The sequence below is a fragment of the Gobius niger genome (genome assembly GCF_951799975.1).
Source record: "Gobius niger genome assembly, chromosome: 12".
NCBI lineage: Eukaryota > Metazoa > Chordata > Actinopteri > Gobiiformes > Gobiidae > Gobius > Gobius niger.
The window spans coordinates 13415572-13440527 of record NC_136863.1 but is presented as its reverse complement, the minus strand read 5'-3'; the positions used below and the strand labels follow the sequence as shown (position 1 = coordinate 13440527).

At 42.8% G+C, this 24956-nt stretch overlaps 2 protein-coding genes across 3 annotated transcripts; both read left to right on the top strand.

The window, feature by feature from the left end:
• The first annotated feature begins 5843 nt into the window (after positions 1-5843).
• th (tyrosine hydroxylase) lies at positions 5844-14086 on the top strand. The gene is made up of 13 exons (XM_079567053.1): positions 5844-6012; positions 6234-6437; positions 7471-7645; positions 7735-7823; positions 7930-7997; positions 8098-8148; positions 8372-8517; positions 8667-8802; positions 10933-11002; positions 11091-11147; positions 11218-11313; positions 11434-11567; positions 13594-14086. The coding sequence occupies exons 1-13, from the start codon at positions 5896-5898 to the stop codon at positions 13751-13753; spliced, it is 1503 nt and encodes a 500-aa protein (XP_079423179.1). The 5' UTR covers positions 5844-5895; the 3' UTR covers positions 13754-14086.
• A 2290-nt stretch (positions 14087-16376) lies between these two features.
• igf2b (insulin-like growth factor 2b) lies at positions 16377-22314 on the top strand. Of its 2 annotated transcripts, none has more exons than XM_079568136.1 (4): positions 16377-16603; positions 17282-17432; positions 18691-18869; positions 19899-22314. In XM_079568136.1, exons 1-4 carry the CDS (start codon positions 16529-16531, stop codon positions 20136-20138), a joined length of 645 nt encoding a protein of 214 aa, XP_079424262.1. In that variant the 5' UTR covers positions 16377-16528; the 3' UTR covers positions 20139-22314. The 2 variants fall into 2 exon arrangements, with proteins under 2 accessions (XP_079424262.1, XP_079424261.1); XM_079568135.1 differs by having other exon boundaries at positions 17279-17432.
• The last annotated feature ends 2642 nt before the right edge of the window (positions 22315-24956 follow it).

Sequence of the window (24956 nt, the reverse complement as noted above, 5' to 3'; positions counted from 1 at the left end):
TGTTCAAGAGTGGAGGCCGGCGTCTATGAGCCTGCATGCTCTGTTGTCTATTAAGTCGCTCTCCTCCTATCAGTCCACCATAATCAGACATGGGCCATTCACTGACTGGAGAAATGCAATCAAAAAACAAGGCGGCGGCACATGCGACCCACGGACACAGCTGCGTTTTCTTTTTTTTGGTGGGGGTTTTGGGCGGAGAGGTGATAATGACAAGCGGAACTCAGCCCGGCACGGCGAGCGGTCAGGTGTGCAGACTTCTCTCAGACATCGATCCATCTGATATTTGTCCGGCGGCAACACTTTAGTGCCATTTACTTTCATCTGCATCAATAAGCAATGTCTTTTTTATTCTGCCACAACAGATAAACCTTTTAGGCACAAACAATTTATCAAATCTGCCGTCAACCCAAACATGCAAAGTGACAACTGAGCAAAGGATGAATGTAAATGGGTGTTGCCTTCTATGATTTTAGCATCAAAACATCCAACCAAACTGCATTAATTCCCTTTTGACATTTAAGGATGTTCTGAGAAGGACATGGTAGCATTAAAAGTGCATTGTATTGTCTCGCGCGTCTGCTTTGAATTGAAACTTTCACCTAAGCTCTTGTATCACAATACCATATAAAATGAACACGTCCATTGTTAAGAAAGTTACATATCATCACCATGTTAAAGATATTAATAAATATGATTGTAGAGGCATCATTTCAACAATATACTTAAAGCCGCAAATGTAATACTCCAGGTTATATGTTGCTATACGTCAAATGAGTATCAAAACTGTCGCAAAATACTGATAATTCATGAACAATGGTATTTCTGCACTGGGTTGCTGCAAAATCAGAGGAGCAACATGTCTTTGGAGATGAGCTGGTGAGTCAGCGCTGAGAAGAGATGAGCCCGTTCACATTGAGGATATTTTAATTTTAGGTTTGTCACCTATAGAAACAGTAATTAAAGGAATACTTGTGTTTTATTGTATTTAATGTATAAAGTCTGGTTTTAATAGTATCTTTCCTTAATTCCCCTATCAGGGTTTCCCAACCAGGGGTATGGGGACCTCTGGGCGTACGCAAGCACTTAATAGGGGGTACTTGGAATGAAAAAATGAAAAGGGCATTTTGTCATTTTATTTAAGTATTTGAGCTTTATTTGGACTCAAAACATTGCATTTTTACGAATAAAATGTAGATCTAATTGGTCACTTTCCAAATAACTGAAATCATCCTCCAGGTATGGTGTAGTTGGACGACAAATGAAAGGTCCCAACGGGTCCGTTATACAAAAAAGGAAAGGAACCATCAAGGTCAAACGCACAGTAGCTGTCAGAAAACTCAACTGTCACTAATTGTGTATATTATGTCTGAGTGTGAGCAGTTGGTGGACTCACTAGTTGAGTTTATCTGAGGTCCTGGTGATCAGAGCTGAGGCTCCATGCCTCAGGCTGTTCACTGGTTCATTGGCCGTTAAGGAAAGGTAAATCTAATATAGAGACGCTGCAGCCTGTGATTTTGCTGTGAGGGGACACATGGCTCTTCTGACCTCTACACCACGCTTCCTGTTTATTTTAACAGGTTAAAATGGTTGTGAGGTATTGAGGGTGAGCTATTTATTTTCTCAAATAAAGTGTTTTTGCATACACAAGATATGTATAGATTTTATACTTCATATTTCAGACCGATGGAAAATATCAACTTGAGACTAAGCGGCGATGGGCGACGGTAGCACAGAGAGTAGAGCGTCTTGTGACCAGAGGGTCAGGTCTGCATCCTGCAGGTGCACACTGTCATTGTGTCCTTGGGCAAGACACTTCACCCGTATCGGAGCGCTTTGAGTGCCTAAAGCAGGTAGAAAGGTGCTGTATAAGATTAAAAGATTTTATTTGTCAATTAATTTCACAATGAATTGAAATGGTTCATTCTCTCGTCCTTGTTCTGGAGCGAGGTCTGGGGAATAAGGGCTGGAAGCACAGGGAGGGCAGGGAAGGGAGGGAGTTCAGCTTCCTGATTGCCTGGTGTATGAAACTGTTCTTCAGTCGACTGGACCTGGCTCGTCTCCTCCCTGAAGGCATTACCTTGAAGAGACTGTGTGATGGGTGCGTAGGGTCCCAGGTGATTCTGGAGGCTTTGTGGGCAGGAAGCAGTGCTGGCACCGTACCACAGTGATGCAGCTGGTCAGAATGCTCTCTATGGTCCCTCTGTAGACGTTGCACGTAGAGGAGGCTTGGACTCTGGTTCTTCTCAGCTTGCGGACAAAGTAGAGACGCTGATTATGTTTCTTGACCAGTGATGTAGTGTGTATGGTCCAGGAGAGCTTCTCTGTGATGTGCACACCCAGGAACCTAGTGCTGGTCACCCTCTCCACTGCAGCACTGTTGATTGTTAGAGGAGCATGCAGGTACCGCACTCTCCGAGAGTCCACAACAATCTCTTTTGTCGTCTCCACATTTAGAGAGAGATTGTTCTGTGTGCACCACATGGTCAGACTTCTCACCTCACTCCTGTAGTTTGACTCGTCTCTGTTGCTGATGAGACTGTTGTGTCATCTGCAAACTTGATGAAGAGGTTTGAGTCGTACTTTGAAGTGCAGTCATGGGTCAGCAGAGTGAACAGGAGGGGGCTCAGCACACAGCCTTGGGGAGCCCCCGTGTTCAGTGTGATGGTTGTGGAGGACTTGCCGCAGACATGTACTCCCCGTCAGAAAGTCCAGCAGCCAGTTGCACAGTGATGTGTTGACCCCCAGGCGGAGCAGTTTGTGTATTAGCTGCTGTGGGATTATAGTGTTGAATGCTGAGCTAAAGTCTAAAAACTGCATTCTAACGTAGGAGTCCTTTGTTTCAAGGTGAGTGAGGGCTGTATGAAGCGCAGTGGAGATGGTGTCTTCAGTTGAGCGATTGGACCGAATGTAAATGTGACAATTTATTTATTTTGTATTTAGGAGCCATATACATTTGCCCAAGACTTTTTATTCCATTGGCTGTGCCCTCTTTTTACCAGTAGCATGGCGATTCGGCAAATGTTTACACCAACTGCCCTTCCTGTCACAATCAGCCACCATGATTGGAGTGGGAAATGGAGTCAAGGGAACATCACCAAAACCACTGCTCTATTGCTGCTGCCCTGACCATACAGATCACAGCAAAAACAAACATTATGACAGCTGTCAGCGATTAAAAAAATGTTACTGTACTTATCCAGCCACCATGTTCCAAAGCGTGACATTTAACAAGAGCAATTCACTTTTTGAAGGCCCACGTAATGCTCAATTTGAAGCCATTCAATCAGTGCACTCTAATCATAAAGTGATCACATTTAATTGTATTTGCAAAAGGTTTTGTGCCTAAGCTGAAATTATGAATGGGACTGTCTATTTCAGGCGCTACAGAGACAGCTCTGCTAATGGGCACACAGCTGTAGAGCAGAGCTCCACTGAGCATGCTCAGTTTGTGAGCGTCGGCTCATCAGCACTGTCAAATGACACAGACTGCCACTCTTAACTGGGCTTAACTGGTACTTTGGCAGATCACAGTCATCATCAGCCACAAATGTCACTCTGTTCAGAGGAGAGGTCTTTTAGGACCGAAAGAGCTAAGAAGCTTCTGTGACTAGGAGCAAACGTCCTCAACTTTACCAAAATCCAGTCCAGCCGATGATTTAACCTTTTCTACAATGAGATTCTGTATACTATTGCATGATGCGTGAATAATTAATGGTGTTTTTAGCTCATTTTTAGATCTGATTGTGTCTACACTACAGTATATTACAGCACATTCTGGATTGACATTATTGTTACATTGGTGTGACCGCTCTATCCATCAGCAGGAGGCCAAACAAAGGTGATGGCATTGTTGTGGCGATCGTGCATGTATGTATAGTAGCCCAGCTGGTCACATTAGCTACAATTAGGCCGTCTGAAGTCCCACAATTACAGTGGAGAAAGCTGACACTCACAATGCCTCAACAGCCTAGCTGAATCAATACATAATTGTAATAATTATCATCCTGGTGTCATTTGTGGACACGACTGACACTTCCAGAAAAGGAGATTGAATTGGATAAACACAGAGGGATAAGTGGCACTTCTCAAGTGCAACATTTCAAACAAAAGGTGGACAGGATACCTGCATGAGTAATAAAGACCACAGATGAGTCAGCTGAAGGACAAGGTACTTCTGTGAGGATCTGAAAACTTTAGTTTATGGTAATTTGAGAGTTTAAATACTATACGTTGACAAGCACAGGCCTCACTCAAGAATATGCCCTTTTTGTAGCAGTGTTCCTTTGTCTAACGTTTAGGGAGAGCTTTTAAGTATCACTGTGTAGCTCTACTGGCTGTTAAAAACCTGATTACTTTCTTTCTGTTTTTAAAGACAGTTCCTGTATGAATACACTGCATAAATACAGCTGTAGCAACAAGTTTGGGCTTTGTACAAGTGTTTCCCTGTTGTTTTCAGTAATGCAAACATTTTTTATTTTAGAGAAAGTCGTTTTTAAGATAACATGTATCTGTACATAAAAGACACAATAATAAGGAGATAATTTCTGTAGTTTATGGTTAAAATGTCAGCTTGGTACCTGTTGCGTTGTCTCTATTATCTCTCACTTTGGAAAGGTCGATCAAATTTGCTTCAGTCATAATCTGTGTGTGGTTTCCGAGCAGAACATTGTCAAAGGCACAGTACAAGGCTGTCTTTGCTCATATTCGTCGGACATTAGCTCTGGCCCCGGGCCACTGCGTGCTCTTTAGTATTTCACTTGTGCCTCATCACAACCGTCACACTGGGACTGTTTGGCTTTTTTCTCCATCGTTGTGAGGTTGCTGTGGTGGCAGTGCATGGCCAAGGGTCCACACGTAATCATTTTAGCTCCTTTGGCCTACGGGCACTGTACATCACTTAACAATCATGTTATCCCACAGTGCTGGGCAGAAGTGCAGATGGACATTTGTGTGTGTGGCGGAGGTGCAAAGAGTGTTGTTCTGCCTTTATTTCCCACATTCAAATTCAATTATGGAACAGCCATCCAGATTGCATTGAGCTGATAAAGTGACTTAATCTCCCATAGTTGACTTTTCTGCTTAAAACCTTTGTGTAATGCCTTAGAAACAGATCTGTTCTTGTATTATTGCTTTCAAACAAAGCTTGATTTGTATAAAATGAACAAAGATAAACCTGTGGTTATTATTTCTATTGATGCTGGTGTTAAACCTAACAGCCACATTACAGTGTAGACCAGATCCTCTGCTTCAGGCTTTATGTCTGCGGTTGTGTGGCTCTAACTTGTGGATGTGATAGTGCCACGCACTAGCTTGGAATGGTTTCAAATAGAAAGGAAACTTATCGACTTTGTCTTCTTCAATGCAACTAAGCATATTATGAATCCTATATCCACGTGGTGCACACTGTTCTGAAAGAAAGAAAGAAAGAAAGAAAGAAAGAAAGAAAGAAAGAAAGAAAGAAAGAAAGAAAGAAAGAAAGAAAGAAAGAAAGAAAGATTGTCAGGGGTGGTACTCTGCTGCAAATGTATAATTATTAACATATGTTATTCAAAAGTGATCAACAAACAATTAACTGAAAGTTATGTGCAGCTACAGACTAGAAACGTTACTCGCAATGTAAATAACAAGTGTGACTATTAACAATGAACTTATTTTGCAGCTAAAGGGTAATTCATCTTTTCTTCTGTTGAATGACACGTACAGGCAGAACATTTGCCTCCAGAAGGATGCGCATTGTGCAGGATGCGGCACTTGATTGATTCGATCAGAATTAACTTGTTTGACGTCACACTCTCTAAACAAATGACACCATAAAAGAGCGCACGGCAGAAAAAAGCGGAGGAGCAGGAACTTGTGTCAGCACAGACAGAACGCCCCCGTTTCAGACGGACTTTAATGCAGTGCGTCAAAGTCTGTAGCTACTTCAAAATGCCCAATTCCACCAGCTCCACGTCCTCCGCCAAAAGTGTCCGCAGAGCAGCCTCGGAGCTGGAGAGGGCTGACTCCATCACGGTAAGGCATAATCATTGCAATTTAACAAGTTTGATTTGAAAACTGTTAGGTTGCGCGCTAAAGTTGACACTGCGCATCGCGGGTGCACCTGCTCCTGTTGCGTAAAACAGATTCTAACATCATTCAAGAACTATTCCTCATTTAAAAGAAAGAGTCGAGCGGCGAATGCCCAGAATGCTCACCTGTTAGTTTCCCTTTCTGTGTCATATTGGACGAGGTAGTCGCAAAAGTTTCTGGGACGAAGGCAGAGCTTGATTGACGATGCCCGAAAGGAAAGAGAAGCGGCAGCGGCAGCGGCGTCCGCGGCAGAAGCCAGTGAGCAGATCGTGTTCGAGGAGGACGACGGCAAAGCGCTGCTCAACGTCTTCTTCACGCTCAGCAGCGCCAAGACCCAAGTCCTGTCCCGCACCCTCAAAGTGTTCGAGGCAAGTGTCACCCCCTGAAATAATACAGATACTACGTATAATTAGAATACCACGAAAAAGTTCATTTATTTCTGTAATTCAACTTAAACTGTGAAACTAATATATGATTTAGACTCATTACATGTACAGTGACATATGTCAAGCATTTGTTTGTTATCATTTTGATGATTATGGCTTTCATTTTCAAAATATTCTAATTTTATGACATTTTTAATTTGGGTTTTTTACAAGCTGAGCCATAACAATCAGACTTATAACAAATAAAGGCTATACATAAATGATGTCACTTTGCATGTAATGAGTCTATATCATATATTAGTTTCACAGTTTAAGTTAATTAATTGAAGTGAATGCACTTTTTCATGATATTCTAGCTATATGACGAGCACCTGTAGATAATATAGTAATGGTGTTCCCCAGAGATTCTCCACTGGCACCTTTGATAATGATTTAAAATAATAATAATAATAATAATAATAATAACGATAATTATAATAGAAAGATCTGTTAGGCTATCTGGGCTATTAAGTCTTTGTGACTCATTGGCAATGATGCTTTGTTTTGGATTTAACTTTGATCAAGATAAATAAATAATCATCAATAAAATGTTACAAGAGCTTCATTACAGGCCTTTAATGGTATACTGCTATGAAGCAGGGGAAACTCGAAAAATTAGAATGTCGTTAAAAAGTGCATTCATTTCTGTTATTCAACTTCATGTGAAACTAATATATGATATAGACTCATTACATGCAAAGTGACATATATAGCGTTTATCTGTTATAAGTTTGATCATTATGGCTCACAGCTTGTAAAAAACACAAATTATCATGAAAATTATAACAAATAAAGGCTTCACATATAACACACACTTTACATGTAATGAGTCTATATTAGTTTCACATATTAAGTTGAATTACAGAAATGAATGAACTTTTGAGCCATACTTTTCTGAGTTTCCCCTGTAAAGGGTGTTGATAATTGGCTAAAATGATGCGCGTGCTTTGTTTGATGGCGTCACGATTTGCTTCAGACATTTGAGGCAAAGATCCACCACCTGGAGAGCCGTCCGTGCCGGAAGCTGAAGGACAGTCTGGAGGGTCTGGAGTACTTTGTGCGCTGCGAGGTGCACCTCACAGACGTCAGCACTCTGATAGGCTCGCTCAAGAGAAACACCGAAGAGGTTAAAACCACCAAAGAAGTCAAATGTAAAGGCACATCTCTGTCTAGCAGTAGTTTCTGTGATCACCGTATGAATCCTGCTCTAATCGTGTGTTTTTCTTTTTTTTTAATGTAGTTCACTGGTTCCCAAAGAAAATAGCAGACCTCGATAAATGTCATCATTTGGTTAACAAATTTGATCCGGATTTAGACCAAGACCATCCAGTAAGTTCAAAACGCCATGATTTAGTTATGACCTGGCTGTTATGCTGTTAGTCGGACGTTTTATCAGAAAAATGTGATCAGTGTGTGATGTATTGGATTTGGACAGGGATACACAGACCAAGTGTACAGACAGCGGCGGAAGATGATTGGAGACATTGCCTACAGATACAGACAGTAAGTAACAATATTGAACAGACAGCTGTAAAAATGATTATGAAGGGCTTTTAAAACTTGTGTGTTTCTATATTTTTGCTCTATTTTTTCCTGGACTCAGCGGGGAAGCCATCCCCAGAGTGGAGTACACAGCCGAGGAAATTGGAACATGGTAAGAGCGAACAGCCGTTGATATTTGATTTTGTGACCCATCATGCCTTTCTCCTCACATGTTATGTGCTCTTACCTTTGATTGTCTGTCAGAAGCACTGTTTGTCGGATTCTTTATGCTACACTGGGCAGCTAAAACACACCTGAGAGTCAGAGTGCTACATATATAGCGTTAATGCCTTGTGTTTTCACATTTGTGTTTTGGATCATTTTTCTGCGTGAAGGAGAGAAGTGTACTCCACCCTGAGAGACTTGTTTGCCAGTCATGCCTGCAGCGAATACCAAGAAGCCTTCTGCCTGTTGGAAAGGCATTGTGGCTATAGCCCGGACAACATCCCCCAGCTGGAAGATGTGTCCAACTTCCTTAAAGGTAAAAATAACTCAGGATTATTTTATCAAACATTACTATGAATATCAGTGAGGTTTTGTACTTTTTTTTTGCTTGTTTGTAAAGTTAATAAAATGTTGGCCACTACAAATTCATCTTCTGTGTTTTCACCACTGCAATGTCGCCTTTAGAGCGGACAGGCTTCATCCTGCGCCCAGTGGCTGGGCTCCTCTCAGCCAGAGACTTTTTGGCCAGTTTAGCCTATAGAGTCTTCCAATGCACACAGTACATCAGACACGCCTCCAGTCCTATGCACTCCCCAGAACCGTAAGTACCTTTATCATATATATAGACATTTAACTTTAGTGTTGATGAAGAGTGTATGTATATGCGGGTCTGCTGCCCGCAGTGCAAAGGTGCACTAGTGTGTGAGAGTGTGGGGTGGGGCTTGTCACCACTCTGTTTGGCCATAGCTGGCTTGCATATTCAAAGTTTCTCTTCACAAATTTATAACAGGCTCAATCATGACTTGTTCACAGATAATATAGGCTTTTTTGCCCTCTCATAGCCTTCATGCCTGATCTTGATGTGGAACATTAAATAAAATTATATATTTCCCCTCATATTTACAGTTATCTACTGCTCAAGTTTTCAAGTTTTCTTTGCACAACAGTTTTCCCATACATTCTTTCTCATTGCCTAAATGACAGGAGCAAGGCCTCTTTTATTATGGACAAACTTAAAATAATAAGTCTCCTCGTTTTAGTCATTGTTGTTTTTTCTTTCTTTTTCTCTCTCAATAACTGTTCTACTGGCGCTTGAAAACCACTCAAGCTGCTCAAATAAAGAAATAAAAAGAAATAAAAAAACATCTACATCCAAATAAAGTCCACATTTGTTAATTGCCCATAGTTTAAAGCTCTAACGTCATCAGGACAGATCCGAAAGTCAAATAATATGAAAATAGATCCTTTTCTTGATGTAAGTGTTTCTATGTCGAGGTAAAAGCTTATTCCCACGGTTACAAAATATACTTAATGATCTAGGGAGAGTCTAAAAGTGTCTAAAAGTGAAAGTGAACATATGCACATGACACTGCTGATTTTTACTTTCGCTTCGGTATGAATTGAGCCTAGAGGCAAATCAGAGATGGGTAGGCTATAATAAAGTCTATTTCATGAATTAGTTTAGGAAAACATTTGCATGTGAGTTTTCCTATTGCTGTTCATGTAAAAGACATAATATAGATTAATTATACAGGTATTTTTTTAAGCACAGTGATATCAGGCTGTGGTTGAATGAATGAATGGCCACTCCCATAACGACCCAGACCACTTAACCCTACAGTCACATGAAACACAAACTTGCGGGGGCTGCCCTTACCTAAATGAACCGGTCTCAAATGAACTGAACTGGTCTGGTCCTGTCGAAATCCCCTATGCAGCCTGGTACAGAGGTTTGAAAGGTGCACACTCACAGCCGTCATTTTTGTTGTCGCTGTTTATTCATTTGAGTTTTATTATTCATCAATCCAGTATTCAGTATGCAACTGAGAAGCACTTTGAACTGCCTTGTGTATGAATTGTGCTCTACAAATAAACTTGCCTTGCCTATTCATCTGCACAATATTCCTGCTCTCTGTGTCCAATCCCAGTACTGCCGTGATATATGCATATCGCTGTGCAACAAATCTATCAGGGTTTCCGCGAGCATTAAAAAGCATTGGATTGGATTCTAACTGGCATTAACTCTAAATTTTGTTGAAAATGTTAGCTCAGTGACATTGCTCAAGTATTTTTACTACGTGCATTTATCAGAAATTTCAAATTGTCTAAAACAAACTCAGCTGCAGTTTTGAGCAAAATATAGCACAGTGTTTTGCTCAAAAGTTGCCTGTTGTTTGTCGTTTTGTTTTGAATATAAAATTGTCCCTTTATTCCTCTGTTTGAATGAATGTTTACAGATATTTCGAAAGGAAACATAATATTTAGGCATTAAAAAGCATTAAACTGGACATGCTAGCACCTGTAGAAACTCTGTCTCTGTAAACACATCCTTGATCCAGCGTCTCAGTAGAGGCCGAGGATGTCATACAAACCTACAGGACCTGAGATACAGCAATTTTATTAAGGAATTAACTAATAAGAAGCTGGAACAATGATAGTAATGATCATAACTTACTTGTAAATGTGCCCAAATTTGCCCAAATTAGTCTATAAAGTCGAATAATTTTGCTTCTCACATTGTATATCTTGTGTTACTAAGTCATTATGCAGTGGGATTCTCCTCTTATCATTTAAATGAGGGTGGAAAAGTACAGACATTAAAGATGCAACACAAGCCTTTGTTTGTTGAAGTTGTCGTCTTTGTATTTGGTGGCCTAACTTACTAACAATGATACAGAGATAGTTAAAAATAAAAGTTTCTAACCATTTTATTTGTTTACTTATTTTACAGTGATTGTGTCCATGAACTCCTGGGGCATGTCCCTATGCTGGCAGACCGCACTTTTGCGCAGTTCTCACAGGTAACCTTTACCATTTCTCACAGTACTTTTCCTTTTCAAAGTTTAAAAAATGAGAAGCTTTCCAACACTGATTTTATCGCTCCTGTAGAACCTGGGCCTTGCGTCTTTAGGGGCTTCTGACGAGGACATCGAGAAGCTGTCCACGGTAAATTTCCAAAAGGACTTGTTTGTCCACTTTGGTATCTTGTTTTGCTAAGCGTTTTGTTTCCGTGCAGCTGTACTGGTTTACTGTGGAGTACGGCTTGTGTAAACAGAACGGCGAGCTGAGGGCATACGGTGCTGGTCTCCTGTCCTCATATGGAGAGTTGGTGGTAATGTTTCGCTCTGTTCTCGTTGTCTATCCCTGCTTATTGTTAAAGATTTGCTAAAAAGAACATTGAATAAAGCCCTCAGCCCTAATACGTATCTGTTTTCTTTCACTTAAAATCCAGCATTCGCTTTCAGACGAGCCAGAGAGGAGGGAGTTTGAGCCGGAGGCGGCAGCAGTGCAACCTTATCAAGACCAGACCTATCAGCCCGTGTACTTTGTTTCAGAGAGCTTTGCAGATGCTAAGGAGAAATTCAGGTATTTATGCAAATGTGCAAAAGGGGACAGGGGAGAAAAAGAATGCAAGAAAACAAAAATGCGTAGGGGTTATGTAAGGACAAGGTCGTGGAGCAGCCATCCAAACCCTTGGGCATACTAGCCAGCTCTCCCGATTCACGCGGGAGACTCTTTTTTAACCCTATCTCCCGTGGTGCTCCCGCTCTGTCATTTCTCCCGCTAAACTCCCGATTTTACAGGAGATTAGGAAACAAGTAAGATTGTGGAGGATACATTTGCATGATCTGGCAACCCTATCCTTGAGAAGAATCACTCCTCACAGCCTCACAGCGCAGACACAGCCCCACAGCGCAGACACAGCCCCACAGCGCAGACACAGCCCTACAGCGCAGACACAGCCCCACAGCGCAGACACAGCCCCACAGCGTAGACACAGCCCCACAGCGCAGACACAGCCCCACAGCGCAGACACAGCCCCGCAGCGTAGACACAGCCCCGCAGCGTAGACACAGCCCCACAGCGCAGACACAGCCCCACAGCGCAGACACAGCCCCACAGCGTAGACACAGCCCCACAGCGTAGACACAGCCCCACAGCGCAGACACAGCCCCACAGCGCAGACACAGCCCCACAGCGTAGACACAGCCCCACAGCGCAGACACAGCCCTACAGCGCAGACACAGCCCCACAGCGTAGACACAGCCCCACAGCGCAGAGACAGCCCCACAGCGCAGACACAGCCCCACAGCGCAGACACAGCCTCACAGCGCAGACACAGCCCCACAGCGCAGACACAGCCCCACAGCGTAGACACAGCCCCACAGCGCAGAGACAGCCTCACAGCGTAGACACAGCCCCACAGCGCAGAGACAGCCCCACAGCGCAGACACAGCCCCACAGCGCAGACACAGCCTCACAGCGCAGACACAGCCCCACAGCGTAGACACAGCCCCACAGCGCAGACACAGCCCCACAGCGCAGACACAGCCCCACAGCGTAGACACAGCCCCACAGCGCAGACACAGCCCTACAGCGCAGACACAGCCCCACAGCGCAGACACAGCCCCACAGCGCAGAGACAGCCCCACAGCGCAGACACAGCCCCACAGCGCAGACACAGCCTCACAGCGCAGACACAGCCCCACAGCGCAGACACAGCCCCACAGCGCAGACACAGCCCCACAGCGCAGACACAGCCCCACAGCGCAGACACAGCCCCACAGCGCAGACACAGCCCCACAGCGCAGACACAGCCCCACAGCGCAGACACAGCCCCACAACGCAGACACAACCCCACAGCGCAGACACAGCCCCACAGCGCAGACACAGCCCCACAGCGCAGACACAGCCCCACAGCGCAGACACAGCCCCACAGCGTAGACACAGCCCCACAGCGCAGACACAACCCCACAGCGCAGAAACAGCCCCACAGCGCAGACACAGCCCCACAGCGTAGACACAGCCCTACAGCGTAGACACAGCCCCACAGCGCAGACACAGCCCCACAGCGCAGACACAGCCCCACAGCGCAGACACAGCCCCACAGCGCAGACACAGCCCTACAGCGCAGACACAGCCCCACAGCGCAGACACAGCTGTTGTTAATGCGATCATTCCTTACCTAGACAAACAACAAAACTCTGTAAAAGGTAGATATGAAACATTACTGTTAGTAAAAGGAAAATAGTGAGCATAAGATCATGTCAGAAAACTGGTACGGATAACCAACCAAATTTGAACACGTGCTTAGGCTAAACTGAGTCAGCCCCAAGTCTAAACCAGAACTTAACTTTGTCTAACCTGGTTATAAATCATGTAAGTGATGCAGGCAAAAATCAGAAGCAAAGCCAAATTAAACCTCCACTAAAGCAGCGGTCTAACAACCTTGACATTTTGCACAATATAACTTTGCACAGGTGTTTTTATAATTTATAAAGTCAGTTGTAGTAAGTTTCCCCAAGTCCAAAAACAACAGGACATGAACTGCTGGAGGAGCACCGCATTACTTCGCCTTAACTTCCAAATGTGTTTTTCTTTTCAAATCTAGGGCCTATGTAACCGGAATCAAGCGTCCCTTTGCCGTGAGATATGATCCGTTCACATGCAGCGTGGAGGTCTTGGACAACCCTTACAAGATCCAAGGAGGTCTGGACTGTCTCAAGGATGACCTGAAGATGCTGACCGACGCCTTGAGTGTTCTAGCATGATGAGCATTGGTCATTGTGTCTCTAGTGTTTCTTCTATGTGCTGTTTGTGTTGTGGCTGGTTTGGGCCCAGTACTGAAGACCATGTTAAACCTCAACATGCAGTGTGATCCAAAGAATAACCTCTGATTCACAAAAAACACAACTAAATGCTTTTAAAAGTTGTTCGAGAAATGTGATAATGAATGTGCAAAATATAGAAACAAGAGAGATATAAAAGGAGAGTGTGTATTGTTTATATAGTCCTATACAGGCCTACTAATCTCAACAGTGTTTTGTCTGCCCCCCTCCTCCCCACATATGCTTTGGTTGCTGGTTGCCTATGTCTAGTGGTGTGTGCATAATAAAAAACTAAAAAGAGTGGTCTTTTATCTTGAACTAAAAGAGTGCCTTTTAAAAAGTAGCAACTGTGAAATATCCTTTATCACGTGAAGCTAATTATACTTTCAGATAAATTAATTGGCTACATTGTTTGCATCGCAGAGGCCCACATCGGTCACAAGGGGGGCCACAAAGTGTAAAGCTCAATACCGGGTCAAATAAATTAACTAAAAAAAGGCTTAGATGATGATTGAAGTTACGACACCAAGAAAAAAAAAAAATAGATGGAAAAACCATGCTGGAACCTAATTTCAGCCCGTTCATATTTGTCTCAGAGACTCCTATAGGCCCTATAGAGGCTTTGTTTAGTTTAGTTTATTTGTTTATTTGAGCAGTATACATTCTGCTCAAATGGAGTGGGCTGAAGCAAGAAGCTTATGAGCACCTCCCCCCAAATTCAGAGCAATAAAAAAAACATTTCACAATGGTACAGAAGGATCACAACATCAACAAGACATCATCATCCAAGGAGAACTTATTACATTTCAAGCAACTACATGAACACAGACCAACTTACAAACTTACAAAACAATATTTGAATTGTTATATAATTAGTTGACTGAAGCACAACTAGGCAACAACGATCTTGTTTCATGTACAATGTTTAGTACAAAGCAAGTAGCAAAATGTGATTATTAATATATTTCTTTTAGATTGTAACCCAAGAGGTATATTAATACATATTAATGTATTAATATTATACTCCGAGATCTTGCTACTTCATTACCATCCTCAATGTAATTTTCATTTGTGTTTAATTATTATTATTGTTTATTTATTAATTTATTTATTTAATTGAGTTATGTGTGAAGTATGATGTTAGCCCTGCATAGTGTAGTGCGTTTCCCCTACCACTAAAAACATGTACAATAGGCCAGGATGAATGCGAGTGTGTTTGAGAGTGCACCTGGGGGACAGATGGAAATTAGCTCAAGGCTACAATCCAGTGTGGCTTATTTACATGCATGAGACCCATGTATGTTCATTAACATGCACTGTCCCGACCAAATAAAACAAAACAAAAAACAAAACAAAAAGCCAGGGTGTTGAGCGGGTCAGTTGAAGAGGGCGGTGGCTCCCCATCAACAAACCCCTCCCCAGCTGATTTCTTAAATGATGTTCATATGCTGAGTGGTGCATTAAAGACACGGTTTTTGAGCCCGTTGGGAGGGTCCTCTCAACAGATCCATAACTTGCCAACCCAAATTCTCAATTTGTAATTTTGAGCAAATAGAATGACAACCGATCCAAGCAGCAACACTCTTCCTTGATTATAGAGGAACAAATACACATAATCTTTTCTTAATTTCTTAATTTCTATATATTTCAAAAGTCTTTTGTTTGTATTTAGATTTATGTGTTATATTTGTTCAGCGGAGTCACTCTGTGTTTACTAGCAGAGCCACTAGATGTCAGTGTGCGACGTCTTAAGACATGCCTAGTCAGATGCACTATGCACTCATTCCCCTCACACAGGCTGCTGTGTTACTTCAACCATTTGACCAATTTGAATATTAGAAATACAAACGTAATGCATTTACATAAGTTAATCTTAATTGTATTTACCCCATTAAAATTCTTTTTCAAAGTAGCCTTAAACAACATCAATAATAACTACATAAGTATAAGTATATAATAACAATAACAACAACAATAATAATAATAATAATAGGCCTAATAATAAAAAATAAAAATAAATGAATAATAATAATAATTATTATTATTATTATTATTATTATTATTATTATTATTATTATTATTATTATTATTATTATTATTATTATTATTATTATTATTATTGTTGTTGTTGTTGTTGTTGTTGTTGTAAATCGTTTTTCTTTGTTGTCCTCATTTTGTCAGAGACGACACCACTGCATGTTGGGAAGGTCCTAGTCCACTAGTCCACACCTGAGGCTTCTCCCTCTGTCACATCGCTTTCTTGATCTTCATTTTAATTGGGCGGGTGCTCGTGGTAGACAGACTATTCCCGAGTCTGTGTGTAAACATTGTGATTGTTGGTTAGGGCGCGTAAACGTGGAAAATACCTATATGGAAATGTTCCACATGCGGCACTGGTGTCTCTCTCTCCATTTCCTTTTGCTTATTCTCCCTTTAAGCACTTTTCCACGAAACGTAGGTTTCTGGGACGTTATTTTCCTCTTGCCCCGGCCGGGAAAGGGGGCGGAGCAAGGGGGTGGACTGCAGAGTGAAGGGGCGTGTTTGCTATATAATACAAAACCCTCAGAAGTTTTGCCTGTCGCCTGGCTTGGGACAGCTTCTCACACATCATCTCTCTAAAACTGGGAAACTAACTCATCTGCCACTTCTCCAAACAAATAACTCCACTGCCTTTTAACAACAGCTGCATTAGAACCGTTTGTGACTACTGCATTTGTCATGGAAATCCAGCAAACTCACGGACATCTTTCACTTTGCCACACCTGCAGAAGAGCAGAGAGCACTAGAATGAAGGTCAGTATATTTAAGAAAGTCTTCACATCAAGATGCATTGTGGATAAACTAAATGCCAAGTTTTATTGATGCATCTTGGTGATGGAAGTATGTTAAGTGTTGGTTCTGTTGGTTCTGGTCCTGTGGATGCTAATGACAAGGTTTCCAATGCATTTTGACACAAAGAGTTGTGAAAGTCACGCGGGTTTTGTGCAACAGGCTCGGGTATAGAGACAAAGCTACGGACTTTTGGAGATTTCTGGTGCGCTTCTTGTCCGAGCGCAGACTCCAGAGCAAACAGCTGGTGCCGGCAGACAGGGGGCGGTAGATCTGAGGGTCAGTGAGCTCACTAGCAGGGTGAGCAAGGGGAAAATATATGCTGAGTATGAGCTTTCAACATGGTTAACAATCGAGCAGCCAGCCGGTCTTGCAACTTCTCAGGGAGTTGTGCAAGCGCCTAAAAGCGAGTGCGAGATTGTCTGATCTTTTTTTTCTCGTTATATTAAGCACTTCTCTGTCTCAAGTGCTGCACAATTCTGAGATGAAAATACGTTTGGCATCTTTGTCCTAGCTGTTTTTGGAATGAGTGGGTCATTATTTACTGCTACTATTTCCATAGTGAATACGCCAATTAACATAAATAAAATGCATATTTATATCTATATTTTGCTTCACAATAATTTGTGTTTTTGTCAGCAGGTCAAGAAGATGTCTTCATCTAGTCGCGCGCTGCTGTTTGCGCTGGCCCTGACGCTGTACGTAGTGGAAATGGCCTCGGCCGAGACGTTGTGTGGAGGCGAGTTGGTGGATGCGTTGCAGTTTGTCTGCGAAGACAGGGGCTTCTATTTCAGTAAGTTTCAATACCCTGCGCCAACATTGAATTACTTTAATTTCATTCCTCCCCTGAGTTTCCTCACATCTCTCTCGCACATCTGTTTGGATAGCTGACACTGTATGGTGGTATGTCCTTTGAGATTCTTGCCGGCTGTAAGAGACTCCTGATCTGGCCTTCTGTGCTGAGTGTGCGCATTCTATCCTACAACCCATAGTGCTACTCTCCTTGCATATGAAAGGGCCGGCGAGTTGTGAAGGCACACAAGACACAATGGGCTGCTTGTTTACCAGTAAAGTAATAGCACCCCAAGAGGCATACCACCTCAGCACCGCTGTTCCCAGACCAGGCCCCAGTGATGATCGGAGCAAACTATGTGTTATTTGAACTCTGTTTTGTGAACATGGCTGCTGTTAATCCTCACACTAGATAAGCCTGTGCCTGTAGTATGGCAGAGTTAGTGTCATGAACCACTGTCCTGATCATATGTATTCTTATGACAAAGTAATTACAACTGACTGACAGCTCCTTTGTGTCCTGCTAAACTACTAAGCTTATCCCCAATCACAACAATCATTATCCAATTTGGCCCAACAGATCGACTGCTTATTCCCCTGGTTCCTCTGCTCACCCTCCAGTTCCCCAGTTCTCTTGTTTTCTCTGATGTTCATCTTCCTGCAATCAAATCCAGGCAGCTTCCTCAGGAGACTGTGGCATCCTTGTGTGGGGCGCTGGACTTTCAAACAAGGCGCTTTATCGATTGTGGATTCCCTGGTGCAACATGCTAGCGCTTCTCCACCCCCTCTTCGTGTTTATTTCTAGCTTTTCACTCATGTCTTCCCTGTCTTTGTTTTGAGTGCTTTTCCCTGGGGTTCTTCGGTCTCACACTCTGTAGGCCTCCCTTGCTGCCACGGATCCCTTTATTCTGCTCCACTCCTCCCTTCTTCCGCTTTATCTGTGCTGAGTTGACAAAGCGCAAGGTCACTCCAGAGTTTCCATTTTATGTTTGAACTCACTCACATGCCCTATCTTCCTGTCTAGCTGACTGCCATCACTTCTTTACAATGGATGTTTACCCCTGTATTCATTTATTAAAGCACTTGCAGATAGCCCTAATCAGATTATCCCATACAAACAAAAAGATTTGTTGCTGTTGGTCATAGATTTTCTTTTATCCTCTTTATTCTGACAATGATTGACAAAGTAATCCTGTGAAAAACAACCCAGATCCATGTCCACTGTCACGTTCACTGACATTATCTCCCCTTCTCCACAGGTCGACCCACAAGTAGGTTTAATAACCGGCGCGGGCAGAACCGGGGAATTGTAGAAGAGTGCTGTTTCCGTAGCTGTGATCTTGCACTGCTGGAGCAGTACTGTGCCAAACCCGCCAAGTCAGAGAGGGACGTGTCTGCCACCTCTCTGGTCATCCCTATGATGCCCTCACTAAAACAGGTACGTTGATCAACAAGTGCACCACTATGGGAAAAAGATGTATCTGCCACTCCATCTAGTCTTAGGCCCCTATTCTCCTGTGCTGAACATACACAATCATCAGTTTTTCTCAACAAAGGGTCAATAGTAAGCACTTAGCGTCTTACATAAAATGCTGATGATTGTGGAAATAATTCCTAAGCAGTGTCATATTCACTGTTTTACAAAAACTACTGGTCCACAATAAAACACTGTGTTCTGGGTGTCACGGAATAATACGCTCAGAAATGTCTGAACTACGTTAAAAATAAAAATAAAATTAAGTCTTTTTTGCTGTAGTGACAGTCATGGCTTCCCAAACTGTCTTTAGCATTTGCTAAAATAGCTGCCTGCTATTTCCAAAAAGAATATGTAGAAAAGGTAAATGAAATAGTTTAGAAGCAACTCATAAACAGTGTGTGTGCCAGGGACTAAGTCAGGACATGTTCCTAGTTGGAGTGGGAAGGAGACTAGATGGGTACAAGCTGCTCCCAGGCCAGCTGTTCTCTGGCTATTGAGCAGGCCTGGGCTCAATGAGGGGGATAAACACTCTTCAAGTGGCAGCACCAAAACAACCATTCACATGGAGCACTGACTACTTGCGCATTCCATCCAGCTTTGCCACTATCAGTGCAGCAATAGCAGCTCCAAACACTCAGAGCATGACGACATTCAAACGCGTATGCTTATTTTGTCTGAAGAGGATGACCTTTCATATGTATATGAACAAGGTGACTGCTCATCACTTTGAATGTATGTTAAAGAGGCTTAAGTATGCAGCTGTTGACAGTTTCTTTCACCCAGAAAAGCCAAAACAAGGCCAAGTCTGTGTCATGATGCTCAGTAGTCTGAGATTTCCATTTCACTGGCCTAACAATGGGCCACTGTTTTGGCAAAACAAAAAGAGCATGTCCTTTTGTGAGATGCATTCATACAGTATCTTATCACAGCAAGTTAACTAATTCTTTCTTTTCCTCTTTCCTCTCTGTCCTTCCCTGTACGCCACAATAGGAAGTCCCAAGGAAGCAGCATGTGACCACCAAGTATTCCAAATACGAGGTGTGGCAGAGGAAGGCAGCCCAGCGGCTCCGGAGAGGAGTCCCCGGGATTCTGCGGGCCCGGAAATTTCGGAGGCAGGCGGAGAAGATTAAGGCCCAGGAGCAGGCCGTCTTCCACAGGCCTCTGATCAGCCTTCCCAGCAAACTGCCTCCAGTCTCGCTCACCACGGACAACTGTGTCAGCCACAAATGAGCCCGCTGCTAGCCCTTTGCACAGACAAGAGTTGGATGGAGGAAAAAAAAAGACTAGGGGATTATAGCTTTGTCTCTGACGTCATTTCTGTGGCAGTCCTCTTTGACCTTCCCTGCCCTGTTCGAGCCCACCATCCCTCACCCTGCTCTTATCCACTACTTCTTGACCCTCTGGCCCTATTTCTACTGTGACCCCCCCGGAGAGACCCCCACCCCGATGCACAGACTCCACATTCTTCTTGTCTCAACTCTTTCGGCTCCCCCTCTCTTTAGTCACTGACACAAAAGGCACAACCACAAGTGATGGACAAAAAGTTCACGGTTTGATTGAATGCAATTCAGGTGGATCCTGAAGGAACGCTGAAAAGGGAAGGGAGAAACCAGATGAAAGAGATCAATGGTCTGCCCGTGTCAAGAGGACACATGTCGGACTGTTTTTTGGCCTTGTGGAAGACAACTGAAAGTGAAGCGCAGCTTGCATGAAGAATCCATTCCACATTTCTGAGGCAAAAAGAAAATCCTTCATAGGTCTTTTTCTTATTAGTTTGCACCTCTACCTATAAAGGGACATCCACACTGTAAGGAATTATTTTGTAAAATTAGATTCCTGCTCCAGCACCTTTTGATCACAAACAAAAAGCAGAGAGAAGAGTCTGCAAAATTGCACATTGCCACGGATTACGTCAAAGTAAAGAAAAAATGGCACTATTTTTTTATGAACAATGAACGTGTAGCTTAAAAAATGTCATGGTGCTAGCTTTGGGAAATGGACTCAAAGAAGAGGTTGAAGCACGATTTTTAAAATGAATTAATACTTTCCGTTTTAAGGAAAGTGTGACTTTTAAACAAATTAGAGGAAAATAAAAGGATATGGGGGAGCTCCTGGCAGTGGCAATGTCAAGGGGGAGTGTGGGCAGTGGGCTGTCAGTGCGTGCTCATGGCTGCTCTGAGCGAGGAGGGGGATTCAGCCGCTCCTGTCCCCCCCCCCCGGGCCCCACAGGCTGCTGGACACGGGGCACCGCGCGGGGACTTATGGGACTCCATGGACAGCCCGGGTTGGGACAGTACTTCTGGACAGTACATCTGGACAGTACTTCCTTGGTTGCCATGGCTCTGCGGACTGCTTGGAACAGGAAATAACATGGCAATCGATGGAGAACGAGTGGGATAATAATAAATTTATTTTGTCTTTATTTTTCTGTTTATCTTTCATATCAATGTTTCAGATGGAAATTATAAACCCAGTCAGTTTCTGGTACAGTGACATTCCTGTTTTTCAGTTAGGCATTTCTTTTTTTTTTTCTTTTTTTTTTTAGTTATTCTGTTTATTGTAATTATGTTATTTTACAGTTTTAAAAGAAAGGCACAAAATCTTGATTCAAAGGGAAAAACAGCAATAATGTCAACTAACATTTTATTTTTATTGTATATCAGTAGTATTCACATGCTTTTGCCTGAAAACAAATACTTGAATATATACATCTATATATATATAAATATGAAATATAAATATAGATATACAATTAGTTTCCAGGGACATTGTGTTATTTTCCTTTAGTCTGAGCTGTACCTTGCGTAATGAGCCGCCAAGCTTTTTTGTTTGTTTGTTGAAATACAAATAAGGGCACTGTATAAAGGCATTATTTATTTTCTTATAAAGTATATTTGAAAAATTGGTCCAAATAATATACGTAGCACTGATGCTCAACTGACGGATTTATTTTGTATGATTGCTGTTCCAATTGGAGTTGTAAGGCTTTTTTGTAGATGCTTTGTACCAAAAATTATGTCTCTTATTTTCCTCTTCTTTTTCGTTTGCCATAATTACATTAAATTAATATATGAACAGCAGCGTCGCTGGGTCCGCTTAGGCATGTTATGTCACACGAAAATAGGCACATACTTAGAACAAGATGGTCTGCATGGACTTCCAGAAGCCAGTTGGGACGCTCACCCATAAGTGACTTTATTATGGAAGGAATATCTGCTCATTGATTGTACTCTACCCACTATGTTTTAAAGCCACTTTAGTATTTATGGCTGGAGAATGATCAGTCCTACATTAAATTGTGTGTTTTTTTTCCCGCCCTCTGCCTCTCTGACTTAAGGAAGCTTTCAGATAAAAATTTAGGGATTGTACTTGTCCATTCAAAGACAATGCCCCATATTACCATAGTGATAACATGGCAGTGGGGTTGGGATCGCGACACTGCCCATTTACCCCTCGTTAGAACATCCCGTATTATTGTTCCATTCATTATACATTAGATGAAGGGCTATCTCGCTGAACCTCTTCTGAAGTGCTCAGGAACAACAATCATGTGTGCGCTGTGATTGGGCGAGCCGGGATCTCGGCGTGTGGATGTGGGGAGGGCAGTGGAGCCACAATGATACAGCTCTTTATGACAACAAAAACCACTAAAGGCCATGTCGATTATTATTTCTTGTGTAATGCCCACCAGTCACCCGTCTCAACAGAAAGCCATTACTGTTCTGAATCCAGCATCTCCTCAAGACTGCGTCCTGTCTTTAAATATATTCTGCTTCAGTTGTGCAACAAAGCAGGCAGTGCAATTATGATTGTTATTATTGTTATTATTATTATTACATTAATGTTATAATTATATTTTCTATTTTATTGGACATTTTCCTGCTAGGACTGCATTCATCCACTATTGTAAAGATCAAAACAGTTACTCTAGTGTTCTTATGAATGGCGTGTATGACAACCACTTCTCTTTTTCGCTGAATATGAAGATTTGAAATATCTTGCCAAGCAAACGGCAAACTGTTTCTGTGTCAGTAGCTCACTCAGCCTGTGTGTATTTTATTAATTTAACCTCTGCACGCTAAAACGTCCGAAATGCACAATTCATGTACTTTCATTTTTAATATCAATAAAAAACATTTTATGAAACGATATTGTCTGCAGCTCTTGTTTTCAGCTGAGTGCGTGTGTTCTCGATGCCTGTATATTTTTGTTATTTCCATTTCAATTATGTACCCTCTAAATGATTTATTGCATCATAAGAATCTGCAGCTGCTTTTACCAGCCTCGACTCTGCACCCCCCTCTCTCTCTCTCTCCCTCTTCTCCATCGCTGCAAATCCCTCTGCCTCTGTCAGTCTTGGTCTGTCCGCTTCCTGCTTTTTTTGACAGGGCAAAGAGTGCAAAACATAGCACTCAAAAGCAGCCACAAACTCCCTTTTCCGTCCTGTTCCAGAGCCTGTACCATTCCCTGTCCCGACACACCCACACACACACATGCATCTTTCCCTCACTTCCATCCCTCCAGTGGCCTGCCGACTTACTGAAGCAAGCTTCCACTCCGGGGCTAACTTTAGCAACCATCACGTCTCAAATTATCACATGCATAGTCCCGAAATGGCAAAACCTTTATTGTTGACATGCATCGATATAGCCACCCATGGGAATGTCTGTTACCGGGTAGATTTGCCGTACTTCCAGGTTCCACTTACATTACCCCAGGATCAAGTAGAATCTGAAGTGTGCACAGCCTCCTTTTGGAGAAGAGATCACGACAGTCTGTGTCTTCCTTGGCTGTCGGTGGACTCTGTTTTTCCGGTGATAAACATCTGCGATAACCTTTTGATGGGATTTCTGGCTGTTTAATGGGAGCCGAATCTTTGGGATCCAATCATTTGATAGAACCATTCAAAAAAGTAATGAATTTTTGATCCGTTTTTTTAAGAAGCCAGCCAGTTCTCACGGTGTAACTCACATTGACTGAGACCTAATGTGTTTCGAGGCACAACTTTTGATTCAAATGACTAATACGCCCAGCAGGAGGGGTATAGCCTTTGAAATGTGTGTCATGTAAATGAGACATTTCCCTTGTGATTTCTCCTCGGCTTGTATGCTGATTCTTATGAAATAGCAAGAGTATAAGGGGACGAGAAAGAGTTGAATGAAGCGCACCCATTCAAGTTCCGCTTTGGCACATTGTAACAGCAGTGCAGGTCCTGACTTATGAACACTAATCTCGCTCCTTACGACATACAGCATGATTCAGTACTTTCACTGTCATTGCGGCATAACTTCTGCCTCTTGTCATTTCCAGTTAAGACTCTGCTCTTTGGGTGAACTGTGCTTCTGCCTGGACCTGCTCTTCTTCTCTTTCATGTTCCCGGAGAGTAGACGTTTTGGCTTTTGGTTAAAGGGACCGCCTCGAATAGTAGAAATACCTGGCCTACTTGGAGGAGTTTGGTGGGACACGGAGGGACGGACTTGAGACAGCAAGTAAGAAGTCACATAAGACAAACGAACAGTTTCAGTAGCTGTTTGTCCCCAAAACACACATATTCCAAATGTCTGCGAGAGTGACAGATCACCATAAACAATTATATTTGACATAAAGTTGAACATATTTCACATGACAGTACTAAAACAGTGGGGCACATTTTGTATCCATCCTGCTATGTTGAATAAAAGCTTGGTACTTGAGCATATTATCAATCCAAGGAGCACCTGTATGTCACACTGACCCGCTACAGACCCATCCCCGATGCCCCCTGAAGCTTAGGCTGCACAGCATCAGTGGGTGGCACATCTCTCCCATGCCTGACATTGAAAACTGCCAAAGAGCACACTGGAGTTAGTTGTGGTTGGCTGGATGCACGGGATGCAAGTATGGCCAGGCCAAGTATTGAGGCACCGGCTTTGGCAGGTCCAGCGTGGCCACACAGGCCAATTGAGACAGGCCTTCTCTTCTTTGCTTTCTCTCCCTCCGAGCGCTGTCCTCCTCTCATCTCTCCCTCTCCATTGATCTGTCCCGTGTAGTCCCTTGCTCGGCAGGCTC

Coding starts and splice junctions, on each gene's coding strand:
- igf2b (XM_079568135.1), top strand. CDS start 16,529: ATGGAAATCCAGCAAACTCACGGACATCTTTCACTTTGCCACACCTGC. Junction 17,433..18,690: donor AGACAGGGGCTTCTATTTCA/GTAAGTTTCAAT, acceptor CCTTCTCCACAG/GTCGACCCACAAGTAGGTTT. Junction 18,870..19,898: donor TGATGCCCTCACTAAAACAG/GTACGTTGATCA, acceptor ACGCCACAATAG/GAAGTCCCAAGGAAGCAGCA.
- th (XM_079567053.1), top strand. CDS start 5,896: ATGCAGTGCGTCAAAGTCTGTAGCTACTTCAAAATGCCCAATTCCACC. Junction 6,438..7,470: donor GCACCCTCAAAGTGTTCGAG/GCAAGTGTCACC, acceptor GATTTGCTTCAG/ACATTTGAGGCAAAGATCCA. Junction 7,646..7,734: donor AACCACCAAAGAAGTCAAAT/GTAAAGGCACAT, acceptor TTTTTAATGTAG/TTCACTGGTTCCCAAAGAAA.